This window comes from Calonectris borealis, chromosome 16 (assembly GCF_964195595.1).
Source record: "Calonectris borealis chromosome 16, bCalBor7.hap1.2, whole genome shotgun sequence".
NCBI lineage: Eukaryota > Metazoa > Chordata > Aves > Procellariiformes > Procellariidae > Calonectris > Calonectris borealis.
In genome coordinates, this window is record NC_134327.1 from 5,959,746 (window position 1) to 5,984,232 (window position 24,487).

At 40.5% G+C, this 24,487-nt stretch overlaps 1 protein-coding gene across 1 annotated transcript; it reads right to left on the bottom strand.

The window, feature by feature from the left end:
- Positions 1-695: 695 nt before the first annotated feature.
- Positions 696-12,445, bottom strand: LITAF (lipopolysaccharide induced TNF factor). The gene is made up of 5 exons (XM_075164985.1): positions 12,342-12,445; positions 7,686-7,795; positions 4,149-4,331; positions 3,602-3,758; positions 696-3,260 (listed from the first exon to the last, which is right to left on the bottom strand). The coding sequence occupies exons 3-5, from the start codon at positions 4,324-4,326 to the stop codon at positions 3,152-3,154; spliced, it is 444 nt and encodes a 147-aa protein (XP_075021086.1). The 5' UTR covers positions 4,327-4,331; positions 7,686-7,795; positions 12,342-12,445; the 3' UTR covers positions 696-3,151.
- Positions 12,446-24,487: the final 12,042 nt, after the last annotated feature.

A 24,487-nucleotide genomic window follows, 5' to 3' on the forward strand; every position in this document is an offset into this window, starting at 1 on the left:
GCTTCACCCCAATTTGTCATGCAAGTGTGGAGGATTGCAGATGGCCTATGCCCCTTCGTTACTTATTTGTGGAAATAGCATGAGCACATAGTCAGTGTGCCACTTCTGTACCTATCAACAGAGGAAAAACTATTTGTTCACAACTCATCTTGCTTATTAACAAATTAACCAAAATGTTGCTTAATAAAAGTAATAAAAATCAATGCATTAGAACAAAATTGCTTGAGATATTAATCTTGCCTTCCTGAATTTTCTGCATCTCAATAAAAAAAAAAAGAAAAAAGTGCTTCAGACATTAAAAAAAGCAGATTCTTGCATGATTAATAGGGATTCTTTCCAACTGAACATAGTATTTGATATCTATTTTCTCTCTACCAGTCACTGGTAAGTAAAAGTGTAGCCATATCTATGTGTGTTTGTTTAGTTGTATTGAAAGTTTTACCCACAGGAGTTTTAACAGAAAAAATATTTAAAGGACCTGAGATGCAGGAAAACAACACATTTTCAAATGTGGCTCTGTGTGTAAACAGTTGGTCTGCAGGCCAGAGAATGCCATTTATCAGAGACTTGGGCCAAGTAAGACTCCGAAAAATTTCACCCTGTGATTACATTTCTTGACTTAGTTTTAACATTTCAGCCATTCATGTGTTTGGAAACATTCCAAATGTTATAATTTTCCGATTACAAGCACTAGATACAAAAGACAAAGTTTTTATTTTAAACATAATCAGTTTTAAAAACAAACAGTAACTTCAACGTAATCAAACACAAAGCACTTTCACACAAAGCAAGTTATATCCTGCATTTGTCTGTCTAAAATAAGTTTAACAAAGCAAGTTACTTTGGTGCATTCTGTAGATAATTCCATACACAAGAGAACAAACACAGGCTTTAGTATTTAAGGAAATTTAAGTATAGAAGGGGCAGCAGAAAGTTTTGCAGAATGCTTAGTTAGATGGAATAGCTGCCATCATTATATGTCCTATTCTCAATCCATAAGAGGAATTTAAAGAGATGCAGTGGACTGTGCCCATAAAACAAAACCAAGAAAACCCCACATAATTTTTTTTTTTGGTCAGTGTTCTGCATTTTGGTGCCACCACCTCAGATTTTCCAACCATCACTTTATAGGGAAAAGGGGAGCTAAGGGAGTGACAATCGGAAGACTTGCTCACCAAATGAATATCCGGCAGGATTATCCAGACCAGACTGACATAGGTACTAAAAGAACTAAAAATCCTCCCCACCATGCAAGCAAACATCAAGTTTGGAAACACTGCATGCTTTATTGCTTCTTCCTGTCTTGCTCTGATGATAAACTGACAAGAAGCACATTTCTGTGAAATCCAGCACAGAGGAGGTGGGGTGGGAATACTGCTTTACAGTAATGTGACTTGCGTAAGTTAGAATCAGTGCCTGTGTCATCAGAACAGAAAATTCCATGGAGCATCACCCAGGCCCTTAAAGAACACTGAAAGCATTACAGTGGTATAGCAGCAGACAAAAAACAGAGACAAAAAACTGCATCGTCAAAGCGGAAAACTACCAGCTTTTATCTCCATCATTCTCTTGCCAGTTAGTAGCTAATGATGCAAATTCTCATGGTACAGGGAGACATATGATCAGAAACCTTTTCCAAATGCACAAGGAAACTCTTAAACCACTTGCACACTGACCCAAAAGCAGCAGCAGTTCACAAAAACTAATTAACACAAGGCCTAGAGGTTGTATTTGTGATCCACGAAACTCCTGGATTTCAAACGTGAAGTGTTGAAAGACTTTTGAAAAGTTAACTTATACCAAATATTTATAGAAGGCACATTTGGCAAGAACAGTAAATGCAGTATTTTTTATTTGTATTTATTTTAGCTTTTTACTTTTACAGAGATTAATAAAGTGTTAGCATCATAGCCATGTTTAAACACCTGTCTGCCTTTTCTAGATAGGTATCCATTTAAATGCATCAAGATTTGGACCAAGTCTGCTGCTTATGACGTGGTACAACACTTCAACCTTCAGAGCCTCATTCCCTAACTTTTTGTGATCATCGTCTTAAATAAGTATATCCAGCTTAAGTTTCTGAAAACAAAACTTCTCTTTCATTTAGAAAAATCAGAGTACAAGTCTAAATAATCATCAGAGAAACTCCTTAACAAACATGTTACCTTCTTAATGAAGAAACAGTAATTACAAACAGATCAACAATTAAAAGCACAGATCCTGTATCTGTGTTTTGCAGGTGGAATTCAAGCCTTAAAATAACGCTGAGGTTTGTTTATGACCTATGAGCCGACTTACGTAAATGTAACAGGAAGTTTTCCAATGCTATAAAACCAAGGCTCTATGGGCATTTCCACTGGGGTGGAGAGAAGAGAACATTTCACAGACCTACAAATCAGCAGTAAAAAACCCCAAACAAACAAAAAATGCTGAAAAAAAACTCTATTAAAAATTCCTGCATGAACATCTTTACTGCAGCGTAGAGATATGACTAGACTCAAAACTGGCAAGGAAATTCAGGTACTAGATTGAATCACCATTGATGCACAATAACCTGAGTTGTCTATTCGGTAAAGCAGCCTCCAAGAAGGAAGAATCCTTTAGGTTTGGTTCTCTTCAGCTTACAGAGTTTTAAAGTGAATTTTAGTGCTCATGAGAAGATGCCAACAAATCACTTCTTTTGTCAACAAGGGGCACCTGTTTTGGAGGTAGGCAACTCCCTGACATTTTGTAAACAGTGCTGTTGCAAAAGCATCAACACCAAGCATGGGACCATATAGGTCTCCATAGATGTTCTCCTCTTGGTCTGTACTGAGACTGTAAGCAAGCACACCAGCGTGCAACATAACTGAGACAAGATTAACTGAAGAACATCACCAACCGTTTTGCATAAAGCAGAAAGGGAAAACATTTAGTTGCTATCATCTGGTGCTGGACTGAGTGGCCCATAAAGATTACACATACTTTTTACAGACCTAAGTCAGAATCCCCTCAAGCAAGTTCTTACTCAAACAACCTAGCAATAAACATTACTTCTGATTGGTTTCCAGTGACAGAATGCACAGAAACAACCAGAAGTCTCCATGAAGCTTCAGAAAGGGCTTGTAGAGGTGCTAACCAACTTCATCAATCATCAATGTTTAAACACTGCCTACAAACGTTTGTAAGAACCAATAAGAGCACTGCAGTTCGGACAGATGTGATCCACATCCTTTAGGGCATCAATGCAGAACGGAATTAAGCAGCAGCCAGCTATACACCTGCAAAGAAAAAAAAAAAAAAAAACAAAACAAACAATCTGTTTTACCACTTGTTAGATACACAAGAAGGTAAAATATACTTCCTGCAAAAGCGATCAGTAAAACTGGTACCATGAAGCTTTATGAAGAAAACACATAGCTATGGAGTCCATCACTCTAGTGTTCTAGAACTTCTTTAAGGTCCTATAGGACTTAAATGCAGATGTAGGCTATTCAAACCATAAAGGGTCAGGTCCCAGACAGAATGAAAAAGCAACAAAGCTCAGAGCTTTGTTACTCCTTAGAACTATAAAAGGTCATGTAAGAAGAGAAAAATAAAGTGCAAATTGGACTCAACCTACCCCAGCAGGCAGAGGCCACCACATGACAGCCAAGTCAAAGCTCCCGAGTCGTATGACAGACGTGTCACTATCATCTGGTTACAGGAAGGGCAGCACATCTGAACTGGGCGGTCATAAAATACCACTGGTTGCTGCACGTACACTGTCTGAACTGTAACTGAGCAGAGAAATACGCTGTTTACTCAATGGGTAAATAAGGAAAAAAGGATAATCAACATCCTCTGAGCTAGAACCAGCTACTATGAAATATTTGAGGCTCAGAGCAATGAAATGCACAATGACAAAGAGAAATCACCATGGCATTTTCTAACGCACAAACACACTGTCTTAAGAATAAGTCTGCATTAAAAAAAGCCAAATAATGTTATTGATATTAGTGCACACTGAAGGATTCGCAAGAATTGATTCACCTTACTCCCTTAAAAAATATTTTTTGGAAGGTGGGGAACACCTGTGAACTCCAATCTTTAATCTTCTGCACAGCACCTATTACACAGCCAGTTGACACCTCCTTAACATGAGATACAGTAGAGTTTTTCAGGCTTACCGGGGTTATTCGCTGGTGCAGGCTGTCCCATGTATGGGGGAGGGTTCATTCCCTTCCCATCTGGTTTCTGGCCAGGTTCCGGGACAGGATAGGGGTGAGGATAGCTCACATTGATTCCTGTTGTTTCCTCATAAGAAGGGGGTGCAGATGGGACAGGGATGCCACCTGGAGCAGACATTGGATCTAGAATATAATAGAGAGAAAATTATAACAAAAGACATTATTTATTGAGCATAAGTGACAACTAATTAGGCTCTATTCAGACAGAAGGCAAGAAGATAACTAGATTAAAATGCACCTTTACCAGCATAAAATTTATTGACTGTTATTTGTTTCTGATAGTATTAAATGTTAATCTTGATTTCATTGTTGTGGTTGCTTCCTTCACTCTTCCTTTTCACAGGATAGTTTTTACACATTTTCCCATGACCAATTCTTCCTTTATAAATTAAAAATGCTAAAACAGGGACATGGGGCATCTTTATTAATACACTAAGCTATCTGGCAGTTTCTCCCAATTCTCCAAGAACAGTATTTCAGATCTACCCCCGTTCTTCTGAAAAATCAAACAGTATGATACGCCACATGGTAGTTGCTAACTAACATGAGCCTGGTTTGTGGTGAAGCTCAAATATTTAAAAAAAGACTATTTATCTCTGCTGCAGTTTGAAACAAAAAAATATTTATATTGAAGGAAAAAGAAACCCCAAACAATTAAGTACATCCAACTCAACTCAGAGGTCAAATATGTCTAAGGTTGCCATTTTTGCTGCTTACCAAAGTTTCAATGAGTTTGTTAATGCAAGTTTCCTCCACCAATTGTTATTTCATTACAGAGTATAAGAACGCTAACTATCGCCTCTTCCCAAAGTGGAAAGAAGTGATCGTGATTTCAACGCAGACTTCCTCTCTTCCTCCCTGCCTACCCACTTCCTATACTCTGCCCACCAATTTCTTTGTTGAACAATCTCTCACGGCATCAATGCTGATTAAGCATCTCCCTTTCTCTCTTCCTCCTAAGGACCATCAGACAGCTCTGAAGCTCTGAGAACCACACACCATTCTCTGTTGCTGCATATTTGATCCCCCTGTATACATGCAAATCTTTTCACTCAGTACTACCTGGGAAGGGCAAGCTGTATTTGGAATATTAGTTCTATATTCTTATAGTAATATAGAAGTTATAATTAACCATAGCACTAGTATGAATAAAAGGAATAAGAGAAATTGCACTGATGAGGAGGAAAAGAAGAAAAAAAAAAAGAAAAAAGTATGTTAAGAAATAAAAATACCCACAACAATGTAGTATTATTTTCAAAGCTTGTTGCTTTGAAAACAGCAGCTTGCTGGATATATGCAGTGTCTTGTAGTGCGAGATACCAGGCATTCTAAGCTCAACAATTCTCCCCATTGTTCATATCACATCTTGGGACACCACTGCAGGACCTAAACATACACAACTTAGCTAACTTGGTAGTCACATGCTTCAGAAAACTATTTGCAAGGTTCACAGCCCAACTTCCAACAAGTCAAAATTGGAAAGGTAAGTAAAGTCATTCATGCCTTACCCAACAGATAATCATTAGGCAACAATTTTTTTAATCCCAGCTGGTTTCCTGACCTGCACAAGCATCTAATAGAAATGGATTCCACAGCAGCACACAGGTAACAGCAACAGCACCTCAAGGATAACTGTGGGTAGATGATCTCTCTGTCCCTTATCAGGAGGGGAGGAAAAAAGGTCTGCGCAGTCCTCGCACTAACACACCATGCAAGAAGAAACTTAATGTTGCTCCTGAGAGGCTGCAGAAGATGGAGGAAACTGTAGAGTCCTCTCTCCCTGTCCAGCCAAACCTGAGCCTGGCACCTGCTTTTAATGCAATAGCAAGTACTGCTCTTCTAAGAATGGAAGAGCAAATACACTTACTACCTTACAGAACAATTCTCCTTATCTGAAATCTTCCTTAGGCACTCAGGTACAGATCAAAAATGCTCTGCTTGCTTTTAAGTAGGCTCCCCTGAAACTAAGTAATTATGTCTGTATTTGCTTGAAGTCCTTCCGAAACACACTTTAGCATAAAGAAAATAAATTTTTTAGTTTAAATCAGTGTATATCTGTCATAAGAAATTTTTATAAAAGATAAGCATAGTTAGCTATATGAAAGTTTGAACTAAGAACATTTTCATTGGTTAGAACTTTCCTGTTCTTATCAAAAGAAATTTATATTCTTAAAACAGTGCAATAGCAAATGTCCTAAATCAGTCTAAGACTATTTCTACCAAAAGAAAGATCCAACTTGCCACTTCGGCTGCCTACTACTATGGAGTGAGTTTTCAGCCATCTCAGTTCCTTAGTCTCACCAGCCACACAACAGCGTAAATGCTAGTGGTACAAGGGGAGATGATAACAACATTCATGCAAAGGAACGTAAGCAGATCGTGAAACTAGACCCAACATCCCAGTCCATCTGTTTTTACTTTCATAGAGCACCACTCCAAAACTCAGAATCAATACATATGCACTCTCAGCAAGAGGAGGGACATTTCTGTTGCACACATTTATTAGGATGACTTAGAAAAGAAATACATAGTTTATTTTTTTCTTCCACTGTAAGGAATGTTGCTGAATGTGAATTTATCTGAACGCATTACATGAAATTGCTTTCTAGAGAATTTTTACTGAGAAGTACAATATACTAGCAAAGATGCCGTGCAAGACAAAGCAAGGACACGAAAATAAAGTAAACCTATATCTGGCTATCCAAGCGATGAACAAGATGGCAATATCATCAAGAAAGCATACTTTTTATAGGAGCGTAAGAAGTGATTATTTTCTTAGATTTCTTAGCAGTGTTCATTTTTGGGGGGACTTTTATTGAATGGTATATATGTTGGATAAAAAGAAACAAGATATATGTAAATTCCATCATTCACGTTTGGGTGCAAGACAGCAGATCTCAAGCAAGGACATACTAGCTTCTACCCAGGATGAAGACACAGTGCTGGGCACCACCTGTTGGGAGCACAGCAGAGGAACTGGCAGGAGAAATGGGGCTGGAGGAAGGCTGTGAAACAGCATGGCATGTGAGGGAGCAAGGGAGCAGACTACTGAGACCAAAACCAGAAGAGGCACATGGTTGCCACGAGCACAAGAGCCAAGCCACTCTCTCTCTGCCATTGCCATCCAACCCTGAAAGCTTGCAGCTTGGCTCAGAAACTCCTGCCAGACTCTCAACTCTTGCTGCTCTATTCCCAGCCCAACCGCCTTCTCCTGGATATAACATCCTTCACATATTCTACTGCTTAAGCTTATTCCAAGAAGCTATGCACCTCAATTTGAAAGACATTACCTAAGCAGGCCTCAAAACACAGAGTACAGCAGAGGTTGCACTGGGCAGGGAGAGAAACATGGGGGAAAAAGGTCTCAGGCAATAATTAAAAAAAAAAAACAACCACAAAAAAAAAAAACAAACACCCCACATCAACAAAAAACAAAAACAAAACAAAAGAAAAAAAAAAAAAAGAGGTTTGACTTACTTGGATTGTTGCACGTTTGTTACACAGGGCAGAAAGTTGCTGGCTATAGACGACTGTGGTATCTGATCTTTTAAGTCCAGGAAAACACCCACTGGGAATACCAGCAGAATCTGTATGCAACACACACAAGGGCAAAGAACGGATCAGTTGGAAGGAAACAGAAGCTATGACTGGACAGTTTTTACTAAAAACAAACAAAAGGTACAGTAAACGAGCCAGATAATAATGCAGAATTTCCCCATCGGGACCATAGCTGGCTGTAAATAATTTTGTAAAAAGAACGTAAGTAGGAAACACACTTCAGAATAAAAAACTGTAACAGAATACAAAGTCAAAGGGCCTTGAACAACCTCATCTAAGTAGGTCTTAAGCAGGCAGCTGATCCAAATGACCTCCGGAGATCCCTTGTCCAACCTAAGTTACTCTATAATAACCCAGAAAACAGAAGTGAGGTTACTGTACTAGAAAAAGATTACAAAGGTCCAGTTCTGGTTTTATCCATACTCTAAAGACTAAATACTAAGTTATGACAAAAGTGATGCAAAAGATACCGGTCATGATGTAAACAAAACGAATTAATTTGCTTTAATGACTTCTTCACTGAGGACAATTCTCCAGAAAACCACCTTAATTGTCGGGCTGTCTCCATTGCTGCCAGCTTGGTTCAGGTCAGAGAAGCACTAATTCATCCCAAGTACAGAGACTGGCAGCAACAATAGGAATTGTATGGCTATTAAATACTCCTTCTGCCCCAAGTACTGTTGTACACCTAGTGGAATGCAGATTCTGGATCAGTATCTTGATATCAATAGGAAGTTGGTTTTTATTAGTGGACCTGAAATTTTTTTTTTCCTTACTTCACAAAACATAACGTAAATATATCTATTTGATAAACAGGAATTTCAGACGATTTTAAGACAAGATTGATTTTCTTGCTTTTTTGTGAGATGCTTTAGAAACACCAGTCTATCATGGTTCCAAACTTTGTAGTAAGTTTTAGTCTTAGCTCACCACCAGCTTCTCTTATGTCTACATCATCCCTTAAGCAGTCATATATCCTAACGTTTATCTCATATAGTTCTACTACCGTAACTTCTTAACCACCGCCTCCCGCATGGTAAACCTCTGCTGGTCTTACACTGTCCATGTTGCCTCCTCACCACTCAGGTCTGTATCTGTCCATCCCAACACCGCTGCCCTCCAGGATCACCCGTCTTTTCCTTTCCACACTGTAGCTAGGAATCATCTACCACGCACCAGCTGAGCGAGCGCAGAGTTCAGTTACGCAGCCAGTCACCCTCAGTGCCTCTGCAGCCGTACGGGCCAATTCCTGTGCTGAGTCGGTAGCCAGTACTTACTTTCCTTATCATATATACCATCTATGCACCTGTCCGCACACCAAAAAGAAAAAAACTAACCTAAAGTTGTTGTTGGTTCCTGCTCTGGTAAGCTACTTATTCAGCCTTTCCCTTACTTTCCATCCACAAATCTCTCCCTTAAACCTTCAATTACAAGGATAAGGCTCTGTGCACACACATCTCCAGACTGCAAACCTCAAAGAAAATAAGTGTTATTTCTAAGCAACATAAACAAGTCCATTCGTAACCCACGACTGCTCTTCTCCAACCAAGCCAATTCCTGTACCTGTTTCCACAGTCATTCTTCAAAGTTTTAAAATAGGCCTCAGGTGGCATCTCTTGATTTTACACTTTTTCTGACCGTGTCTCTCAAGTCAAAAAGCTCTTTCAACACCTGAAAGATGCCTCCAGAGAATTTTGCAGGTACAAAAGACAACACGCAAAGAAAAAGAATTTCAGGCTTAAGTATCCAATTAGGGCTGGAGTCATTCCATCCACACAAAGTGCAGCTAAGATCCAGCGCACAAGCTTCTCAATAATGACACAAGCCTCTTTGCTTTCCTGGAGTGCAGAAAAGTCTCTGGAATATTGCCGATTGCCTTCCTTACACGACACAGCTTTCATCAGGATTTCAGTGAAGCCTATAAACATTTCTATAAAGAACCTCTCACAGGTTTGTTCACTCTTCCAGGTTACACAGGACTAATCTGCTGCACTGGAGGCATGGCAATACATTAGTAAATGCTACTAAGGTTTATACATTTCAGTAGTTCCATGGTCTTCCCAGTAGACTAAGCAGAAACACAGAAAGGTTTATTAGAAAGGGAATTGTGTACTCAGTCTAGTGTGGGTTTTACAATAGCCACGTAGCTAGGACAAACACAGGAGCTGGTACAGAAGGACAGACGTGGCTTCAGGCACAGCGTGTACACAGGAACAGTAACTGTGGTAAGCCATCACTTCCTTGAGGACAGGCATTGCTCTTTCACACCATTCTCTTACTCACACCACAGCTTGACTGAAGAGGGAACAAGACAGCAGTCAAAGATGACTAAACTCAGTAAGTTTTTGTGACGATATTTGTAGTATCAAATATTCCACAGCTATATTTTTAAAAACCACTGACCTCCTGTTTTCTTCAGAAAAAGAAAAGTTTCCCCTTGTGACTAAACTACAGAGCTGAATGCTGATCAACTGCCCCCAGTCACAGCTACTTCTGCTGTCCAGACACTGCGACCGAAGACCATCCTCACCTCTGCTTTACTGAAAAGCAAGTTCTAAGAAATCAACACCCTTTCATAGATTTCAAAATGGTCATGATCATAACTTCCACCATGAACACATCTAGTCTTGATATTTAATATTCAAAACTTATTTTTAAATGATGTTGCATTTTTCATTTCTTACCACTGACTAGTTTTGGACAGCTGGTTCAATTTAAAAATTACTGCTATGCTTTTTCGCTTTTTTTTCCCCTTCCTGAAGACAGATGTAAACAGATCTCAGGTCTTCACAGCGCTTGGCAGCATCCCTGCTGCGTGGCATGCCAGGTGGCATGGCAACCACCTCTCCTGTGCCTTCCTTTTCTTTTTTTAAAGTTAAAGTTTCAAATGTGAAGCACAGATAATATTTACCAAGTACTACAGTGAATAGTATAAAATTAAAACCAAGTATCAAAACAGAAATTCCTAATAAAGAACAAGATGACATCAGGATTACAAAACAATCTCTTCAAAATAGTGAGTATTGCGGAGGTAACCACAACTTCAGCTTTTCAACTTAATTTTGCTAATGTCCCTTCTGCTTTAAATGTCAACTTTGAAGACATATTTGAACTATTACTTCATACAGCCAGTGCAAACATGTGTCTCGCAATCCTGGGCGCTACTTGAAGATTAGCCTGGGGACAAGAGAAAGAGAAGGTAATAACCCACCTCTCTGCTTGGTATTAAAAAAAAAAAAAGAAAAGAAAAAAAAAGGAAAGAATTGCTTACAAATACAGCTTTCCTAACCCAGCTTGGCCAAGCAAATACGTTGTTGCTCTTCCCTTACTCTTTAGCTGTTGCTAACATTTGACACGATTTAATCCCTTAAATTAAACAATTCCTACTCAGTCCTTTTCACGCGAAATCCCAAATTGCTCTCCAACACCACAGGTAACTATAGGGGCTCCCTGCACAGCAGAGGTTAAGACAGTTGCTAATCAGCAGCACCTGGAATGAAACACAGGTTGAAGGCTAATCTTTTTTCTAAACAATCAGGCAGGATATACAGGTTTATCAGAGCACTCGGGATTTTTGCAGTGCACAGCAGCAAGCCATAACACAGCACCTGCTTGGGCCACTATCTTGGTTATCTGAACTCTGGACAATAACTTCATAGATTACCAACCTGCTGAGAAATATTATTTTAAAGTTGTGTAAATTTCTCGGGCATTTGTGAGAGAATAAAATTCGGTAATAATTACAAAAAAGACTTTGATACATTATTATTTTAGTAAGACAACCAGTGTCATTCGGGTCATACTGAATTTTATACTGGCAAAACAGAAATGGTACTACACAGTGTGTTCTGCCCAGCAGGAGAGGTTACTGACGTTTAGTACGTTACTTTTACCAAGTAATCAACAATCTCAGAATAGTCCTGAGTAGCTTCAACACGGGTCCTGGTGAGGCCGGTAAACCCCCTCCCTGGGGCAGGGCAGGGCCGTTTTGAAATAAGCTGCTGCGCCGCTCAAGCCCGTTCCCTGAGGAAAGGGACGCTTTCCGCCCGAGCCCGGCTGCCGTCTGCAACAGTTGGGTTCCGCTTCTCTCACACCTCACAGCTCCAGCTCCGGCTCCGGCCTCGCCGGCCCCGCGCCCGCTGCCCCGCAGCCAAGCGGGCGGGAGCGGCCGCTCACGGCCTCTCCCGGGCCGTCTCCTGACCGTCCTGCCGGGACCGGGACGGGGACCGGGACCGCGCCGCTGCTGGCGCCTGCGAAGCCCCAGCTTCCCCCAGCGCCCGGGGGGCTCCTGCGCGGCGGGACCGGCCCACGAGCCGAGGCAGCGGGGGTCCGGCCCTGCCTCGGCACCGCGGGAGGGCTGGGAGCGGCCCCGGGAAGGGCAGAGCTTGGGCCCGGGAGCGGGGACCGGCGCTGCGCCCCCCGAAAGCGGCCCCGGCAGTGGAGCAAAGTCCCCCCCCGCCCTCCCCGCCGCGGGAGCGGGGCCCGGCGGGGCCCGTCCGGCAGCAGCCAGGCTCCGGGCGGCGCGACAGAGCCCGGCGTGCCCAGGGTCGCCCGCAGCGGCCCCGCGGCCCTTACCGCTGCGCAGCGGGTGCCTGCCTGCCCTCCTCGCCGCTCGGGTGAAGCCACCGTCCCGCTGGGCTTGTCCCGTCCCACCCTCGCCTTCCTCCTCCCCTTCCCCCGAGAACCGCGAGCGGGCGCCCGCGGGGGGCTGCCTCGGGAGGCCAGCCCACCGCCCCCCACCCGGGGCCCGGGACAGCCACCGCCGTCCCGGGACAGGCCCTGCCCGGAGCCTAGCTGGTCAGAGGAAGCCGCCTCCCCGCGCTCCCCCGGACCTACCGGCAGCGCCTCGCCCGCTCCCCGCCGAGCTCGGCCTCCCCGCGCCCGGGCTGCGAGCGGAGCCAGCGCGTCCCCGCACCTGGCAGCGGCGCGTCCGAGCACTGGCGGGAGAAAAAGGGAAGGAGAAAACAAAGTCTGTGGAAGTACAAACCTGGCTGACGCACACCGCCGTAACTCCCCCGCTCTGCCAGACAAACGGCCAGCCCTCAGTATCGGGGGACTTCGCAGGTCTTGCCAAGAGGCTTACTCATAGATTGACAAATTAGAACAAGTGATCTTCAACTTCCCCGTAATCAGTGTAACCAGACTCCACGTTTTGTAGTAAAGAGGAAAAAACTCCCCTAATTCTACAATACCCCTTATGTTACCAAGATCAGTTATTTCAGACACGACTACTGCAAGAAAACACAAAATGATAAACCTCCAACAGATATAGTGATTTTAGCTAGTGCCTTTACAGGCAATTAAATTGGATTCAGGCTTTGGAAAATACAGAGTATGTCACTCCTTCCTCTATCCAACCCAACAGCTCAAAGATAAGAGAAAATGAATTACTGGCCAGATCCCTGAAAGTGATTCAACAAGGACTGCTTCACCCGCTATAGTTTAGGTGAACCAGTTGGCAAGACCTAGTATTTAAGTGCTTTAATCTACTTTAGACTGAAGGGAGTCAATAACCTCTAAGGGCTCAGCAGGGATTGTGCATCAGGCCTTTTGGCTGAAAGCATCTAAAATCCATTAAAGTCCTATTTTTTTGTGTTTAAATCCCTTCTTGGACCTCGCCCTAAGTAACATGTACAAAGCTTCAATTCAAACCCATCCCAAAGCCAGGGTTCAGGTTTCATAGGACAAAAGGGGTCTTACCCCAAGTGATAATAAGCCCAACAGTGAGCTCTGCAGTCAGTAATCTACTGAATCACCTGCAGGTACGGGTACTTGGGGCTTCCATCAGATGTTGGAGTACAAGGGCTCTGGCAGCGTGAATACTCCCAGTCCCCTGATTTGGGGGGAAGAGGGGGTTGATTCAGCAGCATTCAGCCCTTCCTACAAGTTAGCATTTGAACCTGAGCGCAGAACTAGACTTGGAGGTGAATAAATTTTCATCATTATCCAGAAATCACATTATATATTATGATATTTTGCTCAGGAGCAGAATACGAGTAATTTTGGCTTTGGTGTCCTGGCTTAACTAAAATTGGAGTAATTGTTCTCTTTGTAACTAAATCCCCTTCCCCAAGTGGCTATGAGCAACTTAGAAGCCACAGGAGAGAGAAGCCATGACTGAACACATCTTTCAGTGTGAAATAAGGCATGACCTTCAACTGAAAGCCTTCTTACTTACGCTCTCCCATGTTTTTTTGCTTACATCTAGTCAGAGGCTGGCTTGTGCTAGAGCTTTTACTCCTCCTTGGGGACCCCAGTAACATTGCTCCCTTTTGCCCTACTGCTGTTTCCACTGAATGTCCAAATACAGGAGGTGGTCAGCATCCATTTACTAATGCATGAGCATATTTCTTCTCACTACCCCTCTTCCTTCCCACCTATCTCACCATTCACCAGTTCTTCCCTTTGCAGTCCTTTGCTGGCTGGCACTGGGTGAAAGAAGCATCAGCTTTAGCCAGTCTGTGGCTGGACAGGCCACCGCAGCACCTGCGAGCTGCAGCCCGCCAGCCTGCCTGGCTTAGGCAGGGTGCGTGCCTGCCCCGCAGCGCAAACCCAGTGCAGCTTCCCCGAAGCAGCCGCCTGTGCGGTGGGACCCACAGAAGTTCTCTTCCTGCAGTAAACCAAGTCACTGGGTGGAGACACGGGCAGTGCCAACTCAACACATGCTTGAGGAAACATGGCTAGAAATTAAGATAAATCTTTATTATCTCTCCCCCGCTCCCCATGAGCTGTCTACCTATTAGAATATTTTTGTTCTGAAGATTATAAACATAATTTGTTTTAAAAAATCATGAGAGAAGAAGAAAGGCCACATGGCCGTTTCAGAAGCTTGAAGTAAGTCTGAATGCAGTATGCTGTAACTACGAGAGCTCCACTCCACCACCTGTCCGGTAGCAGGATGTGCTAGACAGCCCCACCCGCTATATTTGGCTATTACGCTTTTCTCCACCCTACTGAGTCATCAACAGGGCTGCTAACAGCGTCATGGAAATGTACACAGAATATTGTGTATATTTTGTCATCACACTAATTGCATATATTGTGTTACAGAACACCAGTAGATGTCAGTTTAGCCCAAAAAAAGGAATGCATGCTAGATTTATTAGCTTTTGCTTTTACAATAGTAAGTTTCCACCAGAGAAACTAAATGAAGTTTAGAAGTTGATGTACATTTAAAAGCCTGTTAGCCATATTTTACATACCGTAATATGCCCTCAATAAAATAAGTAAACCTTCATATCACCTTATTTTTCTCCTGCCTGGAAATCGTAGGAGTTGCACACATACAAATCAATCTTTTTTTTTTTTTTGGTCTTTTTGCGTATACTGATTTATTGAGGCTAGAAAAGAATTTCTGTGAGTTTTGATCATTTCAATAATACTAGATACTTAAGGACAGTTGTGCCAGAGTGCAGTTTCAGACCAGTAATCAATGTACACGCATAGATTTACAGAGAAAGGAAGGTAGATACATTAAGTCAAATAATCTGAAAGAATGTTTGTTTTTTCCCTTACTGTTCCAATGGCTGATTTAATTTGCAAAGCAAACAGAACAAGAACTTCCACACAACTTGAATAGTTAGTACAAGAAAAATATAGCCAATCATTTTGGTATTGCAATTGCCAGTCAATATCCTGACCTACAATAACAGCTAAAATTTAAGCCACTCATAGGTTTGCTTGTCACTATATAACTATTTTAAAAAAGAAAGAGGTAAACTTGATGGGGTCAAAAAAAAAAAAAGAAGAAGAAAAGAAAAAAAAAGACACAAATAGCAGTGCCATCTAGAAGAGTAACACTTCCAAATATTTTGGAAGATTTATGTTTAAAGTAAACAAAACCAAACCAGACCAAAAATCCAAAATTATCATTTCCACATAATTCACTGCTGCAAGCATCAATTGGTTGAAGAAAACCTACTTCAAAGTCCCAAGGGTATGAACTTCCAGATGGGATCAATACTGATAAAGAACAAATTATTTACACTTACAATGGCAGGTGGTATTCAATCAAAATTCAGTTTCTGCCTATGGGAATGTTGACTGCCTGAGAAAGCAGAGCTTGAATTTTGATTAAAGTGGCATAGCTTAGCACTGATTCTGCTAATTCTACATCTTTTCTCTGAGCTTCATAGCAAATTTAGCTCACCTGTGAGCTAAATTTTTTTTCATGTAATTTTGTGTATAACACTGACAAGTTAACAAAACTGGAGAGGTTTTATATGTAATTATTTAAGTAAGTAAAAATAATCTCTTCCCCTCTTGTCCTTTTATCCTCCATTATCAGATACTGTTCTGCTAGGTTGTTACTGCTAAAGAATTTGGATAAAAAGTTTTCTAGGAAGTGAAATAAGTTAAACAAATTTAATTATACATATTTGTCAAAACAATCCGTATATAGAATGCACAGTTTTTTCTTATGTTTCTCCTTAATTAAATAATGCTGATATGAAGATCAGTATTTAGTCTGAGTATTGAATCTCTTTAATTATGGAATGATACAATTTCTTCAAGTTCAGAAAATCATTGTCCGAAGTCACTCATTGGATTATAGGAGGAAAGTATCAGATGGTAGAGCTTTTTAATCAAAGAGAGAAAAGTATAGTAAAAACCTCTGTTCAGAGGACAAAGCTGGTAAAATTAAGATTAATGTCTTATTTTTCCATTTCAATAGTTAGGTGATAAGCAAGTGGAACAAACTGACTAAAGTAGTAAGAGATTCTACATGTTTTGATTACTTCCAGACAAACTTGACTGACTTTCTGGAAAGCATATTTAAGACAAGCCTAGATCATTACAAATCACATGTGTCACCCACATGGTATAACATGTCCAATTGGTGAGTTAATAATCCCCTGGTTTAAGAAATAACGCATCAGTTAAAAAAAAACAAAAAGCAAAACAAAAAACACAAAAAACCCCACACACAACACCACAAAACAGTAGTACAACTTGTTATTATGTCATTTGATTTCTAGTAACTTTGGTCGAACTTTGCTTCTTTAAAATTGACCTGCATTTTAACCAGTAACAAAATACACATACTGTCAGTGCCACAAGTGTAAATCAATATTCTGTTCTACAGGTCCGAGGTACAAATGAAGATGTTCTGCTGTCTCTCCAGGTAACAGCAGCTAACCTTCAAGGGAGATTTTCTCTCTCTGACTAGCCAAGCAACCACATGACATGAGCTTTGAGGGTCACACTTCAAGCCTCAAAGCTGAAAACAAGATCCACGTCCCACGTTTCAGCGTAAAGTGCACGTTCACATTGCTGAGATATCCTCGAAGCACTGGTAGTGCTTAGCTGTCATGAGCTGGGCACACAGTTTGCCCAGATAAGATTCAGTTACCTAAGCAGCTCCTTCATAGTAGACGGGAGTATGAAAACAGGAATTCTGGCTGTCTGAGAAAAGCTTCCCTGGCAGGGTGTGTGCACTCAGACACCGGAGCACTACGGGGAGGGAAGGTACGAGCCTCTTTGAGACTGCCTGCTGGCGAACAGGAAAAACATGTATTGGCCACAGTGGCAAACTATTCACCCTTTGTGAGGCATTATGGCTTTATAAAGGTGGTATTTGCATACATACATGTATTTGGTAGCCACAAAACTCGATTTGCATATACCTACTAAAGTACCAACAGCACCCTCATTAGCACCCAGTGGAGTAGTTATAGCTATCCTGGCTGAGGTTCTGAATGCAAAACACTCATGGTAGAATATAGAGTCCCCTTAACTAATTCTATGGGGTTTTATACAATGCTTTCAATGGTTGGCACTCTGGGTGTTTTTTGATCAGGAAGGAAAAAGATAGTGTCATTGACTTTTGTTTTTAAATATGTTCTCATTTAGGTTGGATCTAGGGCTTAGAGCTTTGATAAAACAAACACTGGGACAGCATATTAGTTGATTTGGTAAATATTAAAAAATAAAAAAAAAATCTGCCAAATGCTTTGTGAGTCAAGGTAATGAAGGGTAGGCAAAAGCTACATTTTGAAGGAATAATGTTACCATGTAATAATTCTGTCGACTCTAAGTTAACTCAATTAACTTTAATGCAGGAGAAATTAATTTCAACTTCTACATGGTCCTCTCCAAGCCTGTTGGGCAGAGGAGCCATGGCTAAAGGAACCACTTGAGCCTCAAGCTTTTGTTGCACTCAGGGTTTAGGGTTTTATCAGCTTCCAAACCCACTCTACAGTAACTTCAGCACTTTCTGATTGTACTGTGCAGACAGCTTCAGTTTTATTCTCTAAGCTACTTTTAACAGTGAGTGCACACAAAAATATCTGCAATAATTAAAACTAAGTACTGCCCTATATATACTTCCTGTCATGTATATATAATATACTTCCTCTCACATACTACTACAGAAATACTAATCACAGAATACTTCAGAGCTAACAATGCAGTAAGTAACAGCTTGCAGAGACAGGTCTAGATACATGCTGTATTGTTTCTGCTTGGGTGAGCACTAGCCCTGTTCAATATAAAGAACTATACCGACGTGCAGTTATCAAAGACACTGACATTATAGGTGCCAAATTCATTTGAAAGTACGGTGCAGTTTGCTTGTGTGAACAAGAGCAGAGCCTGAGTTTCAAGGCTGCCAGGAAGTGGGTTACCTTGAATGCTGGTTTCCAAACACTTGGCTTTTAAAAAGGCTGTGATAGAGGGCTTTGCAATGTTGATTTGGGAGTTAAAACTTCAACTTAAATTATCCCTGAATAAATTCTATGTGTGACAGAGGGGGCAGGGGAAAAAAAAAGAGAACAAGAGAGCCCAAAATATACCCTCCCTTTCAGAAACTACTTCGTGAAGATAAATACCCCGTGACTGACAGCATCATTACTTAGGTTCATGTATCAAAACAAAACTATTGCTCCATACCGATATGGAACTGATAGGGAAAAAAAAAAAAACAAAGGAAAACCTCATGATAGATAAATAATGACTTCAAGTCAGCTCTCAGACACATGTTATCTTACAGAAAACCATCTTCTTTCTCAGTTCCCATTTTCTTCCAGTGTCTTTTACACTTCCCCTGGTGATCCCCCCCCCCGCCCCGGATGCTGGATACTGATGGGATGAAAAGGGTGAACTATCCAAAAGTTTTGAGCTTTTAAACTGCTCTCAGGTCTCTTCACCCCACACGCTCCCTTCACAGCAGCCACTCAGAGACTTCTGCCTGGTGCTCTCCAGTGAGGCAGGTTTGAGGCTGAACTTTCCTGGCTGCTGCTGTTCTCTCTTTTGAGGCTGCAACTGCTCATTTACTGCCATCTTGGCAGGTAGGAAACTCCTTACCCTAGAGCCTATCCACGTGCTGGGCAGATGCACAGAGGTGGGCTTCCCTGCCTCCACAGACCTGGGTCAGAGACTGTCCCCCTTCCCGGGAAGGCCAACTCTTAGCTTAAGGTATCGCAACAACTCCTCCTGATACTAAACATCTGCCATCCTCTTGCCATTCTCTTTCTGCACTCTCTTCGCTGTAGAGCATGCGCCCTCCTGACTGTACGTGCCTTGCTTAGCATGACCATTAAGGAAAAAAAGACTTATTTCTTTCATCCACAAGTTGTCAGCACATGTGGGGTAATATGCGTGTGGAAGAGTGGAATATTAATGGATTTATTACATGAAACGGAAGTAGCATATCAAGTCTGAAACTGCAAATGATCCCTCAGGATTGCAATGGGTTGACAGAATTGCTAAATTAATCCAAACCTAAATATTCATACTTTACTGTCCTTCTTTTCGTATTGCTTCCTTCTTAATTACCAACTCCCATAGTGTTATTTGATCATTATAACAGCTAATAACAGCCGCCAGATCGCAAAATACTATTTCACACTACAGCAAAACATTTAAGTATGTAAATCATATCATCTCCCCTAGAGAGCGACACAGCAGTGTGGTGTCAAAAGAGGTAATGATAGATTTATTTCTCCCAGAACACTTGGCACTTCATGTAAAGAATTACAAGGAGAATAACAATTCACTGCCAATAATGGTTCTGCTAGTATAAACAACCAAAAAGAAACGGTTATGATAGAAAAGCTTCACATTTAAAAATGGCAGACCTGCCCTGATTAAATCATCCATTATTTGATGGATTCTCTAATGATGCCGTCAGAAAACAGAGAGGAAAATTATGATTCTCCAACCATTTACCCTTCAAATTCATCTTTTCCTACTCCCTTGACAGGGTACAGGAAGGATTTTAAAAATAAAGTGATTTTAAAAATAAAGCTGCCTGATTATTTTTCCTATAGACAGAACTGAAGCATGATTTCAACTGCTGTGATGCCGTTGCTGAACAAAGCCGTGCAAAAATCCCATCTTCTCACCCTTCCTCCGGAATAATGCCTGACCTACTGTTTGGTATAGTTTTGGCTGTAAATCAGCTTTGCTGGCTCATGCTGTATCTGACCACTGAAACCACTGATCTAAATCTTACATTTAAGCTGTTGTTTTACTTAAGGCAGCAGCCAGACTTACTTTAATGAACTGCTTTGATCCAACTCTGTGAATCTAAAGGGAATAAGGAACGATACAGTAGTCCCTTCTGCATAATTCTGACATAATAATCTTTCACACATCTGTCATCTGGACACCAGAATTATTACAACCTAGTTGGGATATAGGCAAGAAATACAGAAATATATAGAGAGGTTAAGACCTTATTGCTAAAAATTCATCATTATCCAATGAGGCTTTCCTTAAGGCCTCAAATACCTACTTATCTGAAACTCTGTTCCCAGCATCACTCACACACATTGTGCGCAAAGCCAGATGCCAGTATGTATTTGTTTTCTTATGCTCCTCTCACTTTATGCTACAAACATTTGAACTTCGCAGTAGTAATACTTGCTGCAGTTCTGGCAATTGCAAAGCTATTGCTACTGAATTCTGTCTTGATTTATAATCTCTATTTGTTATAACTTATGTTACATGATTTAAGAATAACTTTGACATAATGTTTAATATTTCAGTTCCCCACCTCTGGCAGGACTGCCTTTATTAAAGGCACTTTAGTGAAGCTCTCAAGTCCACATATAAATTAAATGGCCAACAGTCTCAGCTGGGAAGGTGTTGGTTCCTGTTTCAGAAACTCAGATATTACATCTCAAGATATCTTGTCACTTAATATTGCTTGTCTGCAGGAAGCAGCAAACCAGGAAGCTTACCATCTGGGGTCAAAATCAGCACAAGTGTCATAGCTACAGAGCTAAAACACCGATAGCAATGTAAGGATTAATACCCATTTACCAAAACGATGACTAGTTATGGTGAAATGCAATCTCATCATCCATTGCTACATATTAAGAAAGCACTTCACCAAATTTGCTGGCAGCCTTGAATAGCTTGTTACATATGGACACCAAATGTTCAGGACACTCCCCAGCTGAAATGAATCCTCTGTCTTTTCAGACTAATTCTTCATGACAAGCAAGGCATTCAGTAAACAATTGAATATCCTTACAGACAAACACTAGTAATAAACATAAGTGACCTAGAAACCCTCACGTGATGGTTGAAAGCACTTTGGGATTTTGAGAGCTGGCTGATCTGCTGTACGCATAGATTCTGCAAGTCTTGATTGTATGCGCAGCTCCTCCTGAATTTGCCCTGCAGCAAAATCACGTGATATGTGCCACAACCAGAACAGAATCTACAGTAACTAAAAATAAACCGCTTCTCCACAAATTCATGGCTCAGTTTAGTCCAGCTCATAAATAACTTTTCAGCATTGGTCAGCAAACACAGATCCTTGTGATTATCACAGTGTGCATGATCTCGTTAATTGTCATATGGGTGGGCAATGTTAGTATCTTCAAATACATGCTACACTTGGTTTTGGTCCCAGATGTTTGTTTAGTAAGTCATGAGTTCTCTTACCTGCTTACATTACCCACATTTGTATATCCCGACAGTAGAACCATCTGACCCAGCTGCTTTGCCACTTGATAGCTTTCAGTACTTCAGAGGTACCTGGCAATATTGGGTGACAAGTCTATTACCAGAAGCTGCTTACACCTCTGTAGCACTAATTCTGTTATACATGAATGGTGGGAAAGCTTATTAATCAGCCACCTTTCCAGTATCTCTGCATGACCAATTAACAAGAACATTATCCTAAAGCTAGAAATGGCTCTGCCTACCTGCAGGACAGACAGAGCTATCAGCCCAATGGACGTTAAAGTTTCTTTAATCAGCATGTGATTTTGTCCAGCAATTTTTATTCATTAAATCAAATCTAAAATTACAGTCTTTTTTTAAACATAAAATTACTTCTAACCGAGTTCAAATTAGATTTTAAGATAGATCAACTTATTTGAGGCTTTTTCCTGTTAGAATTGTATTTTCAAGCTAACAGCAAAAACTTCACCTTCGTAACCATCTATGTTTCACTTTTTACATACTTGTTTTTGGAAACATTTACCATAAGCTTGTCTTATTTTAAATTTTAGAAGAAACAGGCAGTGGGCTATCTCTAAAGCACTTTTACAAGACAAGACCTATTGATCTCTGTGATCTCTGCATGAAAAGGGAAATGATCTCATTCATCAAGCATAATATTTTGACAAATCTTGGGGGTTTTAGAGCCTTCCCTTATTGCTTTTGGAAAAAATCCTTATTGCTTTTGGAAAGGATTTTTCAGTCACTAAAAAATGTCTTAAGAGTTGTCACTTGCTTTCTACCAGAAAGAATCAAACTAGTATGGGTCAATAAAGAGTATAGCTATCTTAATTTCAAATAAAAAAAATATTTGTACTAGTTGCCTATGTCTTTAATAAGAATATTTTTGCTTTCATTCTTGAAGCAAGGAAATTTCTAAAATTATTTTATTTTTATTGGCATGTAGCAAGTATGCTGCTTTGACAGACGTTTCTCAGAATTATTTCTGATTTGTTCCCAGATGAACATAATTCTAGGTCATTGCGTTAAACTTAATTAAGAAGAAAACTGTGAAGAATTTTATGTTTGATAGTTTTACAAGTGGTAACAAGTGATTCATATCCTAGCAAAAGAAATTCAGCTTCCTCAAAAGTAAGGGAACCAAGCAAACTCAAGTAACTTCAATTACAAAATCAGCATCCAAGAAGAGGGATTGTTTGCATTGACCTACAAATATGTACTATTTTACGTATTGCACAACTAAGCAATTTTATGACAAACACAAAATATCATGATCTTTAAATATTTGTCTCAAGGATTCAGACATAATGTGACTTGTCCACAAGATGGCATACACTGTGTTCAAAAGGAACTGACACAGCAAAACGCTTTGCAACATCTACGGGACAAAAAAGCTTCAATGTAATTATCCTTCTTTGTTGTCTTATCCTTCTAGACAAGCAGGATAAGAAGAAAATCTGTCTGTAATTATTTTCGTTATTTGCTTATATAATCTAAAAATCTGCTTGCCCCAGAGGTAAGCAAAGACTTCAGCTCACATGGAAAACAGAAAATGTCTGTCATCCAGGGGAACCAGTTTTTCTCTTAGAGATTTCAGGTGGCTGTAACCAAGTTAAGTCATACACAAGTGTGTCATGACAAACAAGAGGGGAGAAAGATCAATTTAAAAATCACCCAGGTGCAGAGATGGAAGTTATACCAATTGTTTCTTAAAAATAAAAAAACCCAACCCACCCCGCCCCCAAGCGTCCCAACAACCTTTATCACACACACACACACACACATATATAAAAAATATAATCTGCATTAATTATTCCAGCTCTAAAGTGGGAACTACATGTCCATGTAATGTCTCCTCTCTGTTACAAACACAGACAGACTTAACACTGTGCAATGGGAAAACCCCCCATCAGAAAAATCTTTTACTCAGGCACACGAAATTCTCTTTGGTATTCCATCTTATTTGAAGTTATACTGCTCCATGAGGTTACTGGTGACTGTTGGCAACAATATCAGTATGCTGCCTATCCTGAGAACTTGAAAAATGAGATGAAAAGTTGCTCTAGCAAACCAGGCATTTTTTTTTTCTTTTCTATAAATCAGTATGTGTGGACCTGTAATTGTATATGATACTATTAACACATTCTCTATTCATTTATTTCTGAGTTGGAATATGCCTATTTTGTTCCAGAACGCTCAAACTGTTCAATGTTCAGCCATTCTTGATTAGTTCAGACACTGGGTTTGGATACCCAGAGGAAAGGCAGAAATGTCAGTTACAAGAGCAGACTGGAAGAGCAATGTTAAATCAGTGTGAAATCAGCATCTAATTTCCCAATGGAAAGGCATAATGGCAATGCTACATACTTTTTAATTAAATGTCAGCCTGTTGATATTTTTCAGATTAGTTATGAATATGAAGAGTTCCTAAGAAAATGGAATTAAAATGGACAAATTTGTGAAACTCCTGCAGACACATTTCATTTCTATTCTCAGTGTCCTACCATGAGCATTCTAAGAAACTACAGCATATCAGTTTATTATAGTAATGAACCAACTTACAGATTCTGCATGCAAGGCATTAAGCAAAATAATGCATTTATTCCAGTTCTCTCAGGCCTATTCCCACAGAAAATCTTTTGCGATACTATATAATAAAGTGTGGGTTTAGGTCAGAGTTTATTACAGATTCAATTCTTAGTTGTTCTTGGGGATAATTAAATGGGTCCCATTTAATGTGAAGTTATGGTGGAGAAAAATGAAAAATAATGAAGTGTCTTTTAAATTAAGTTAGCAAGAATTGT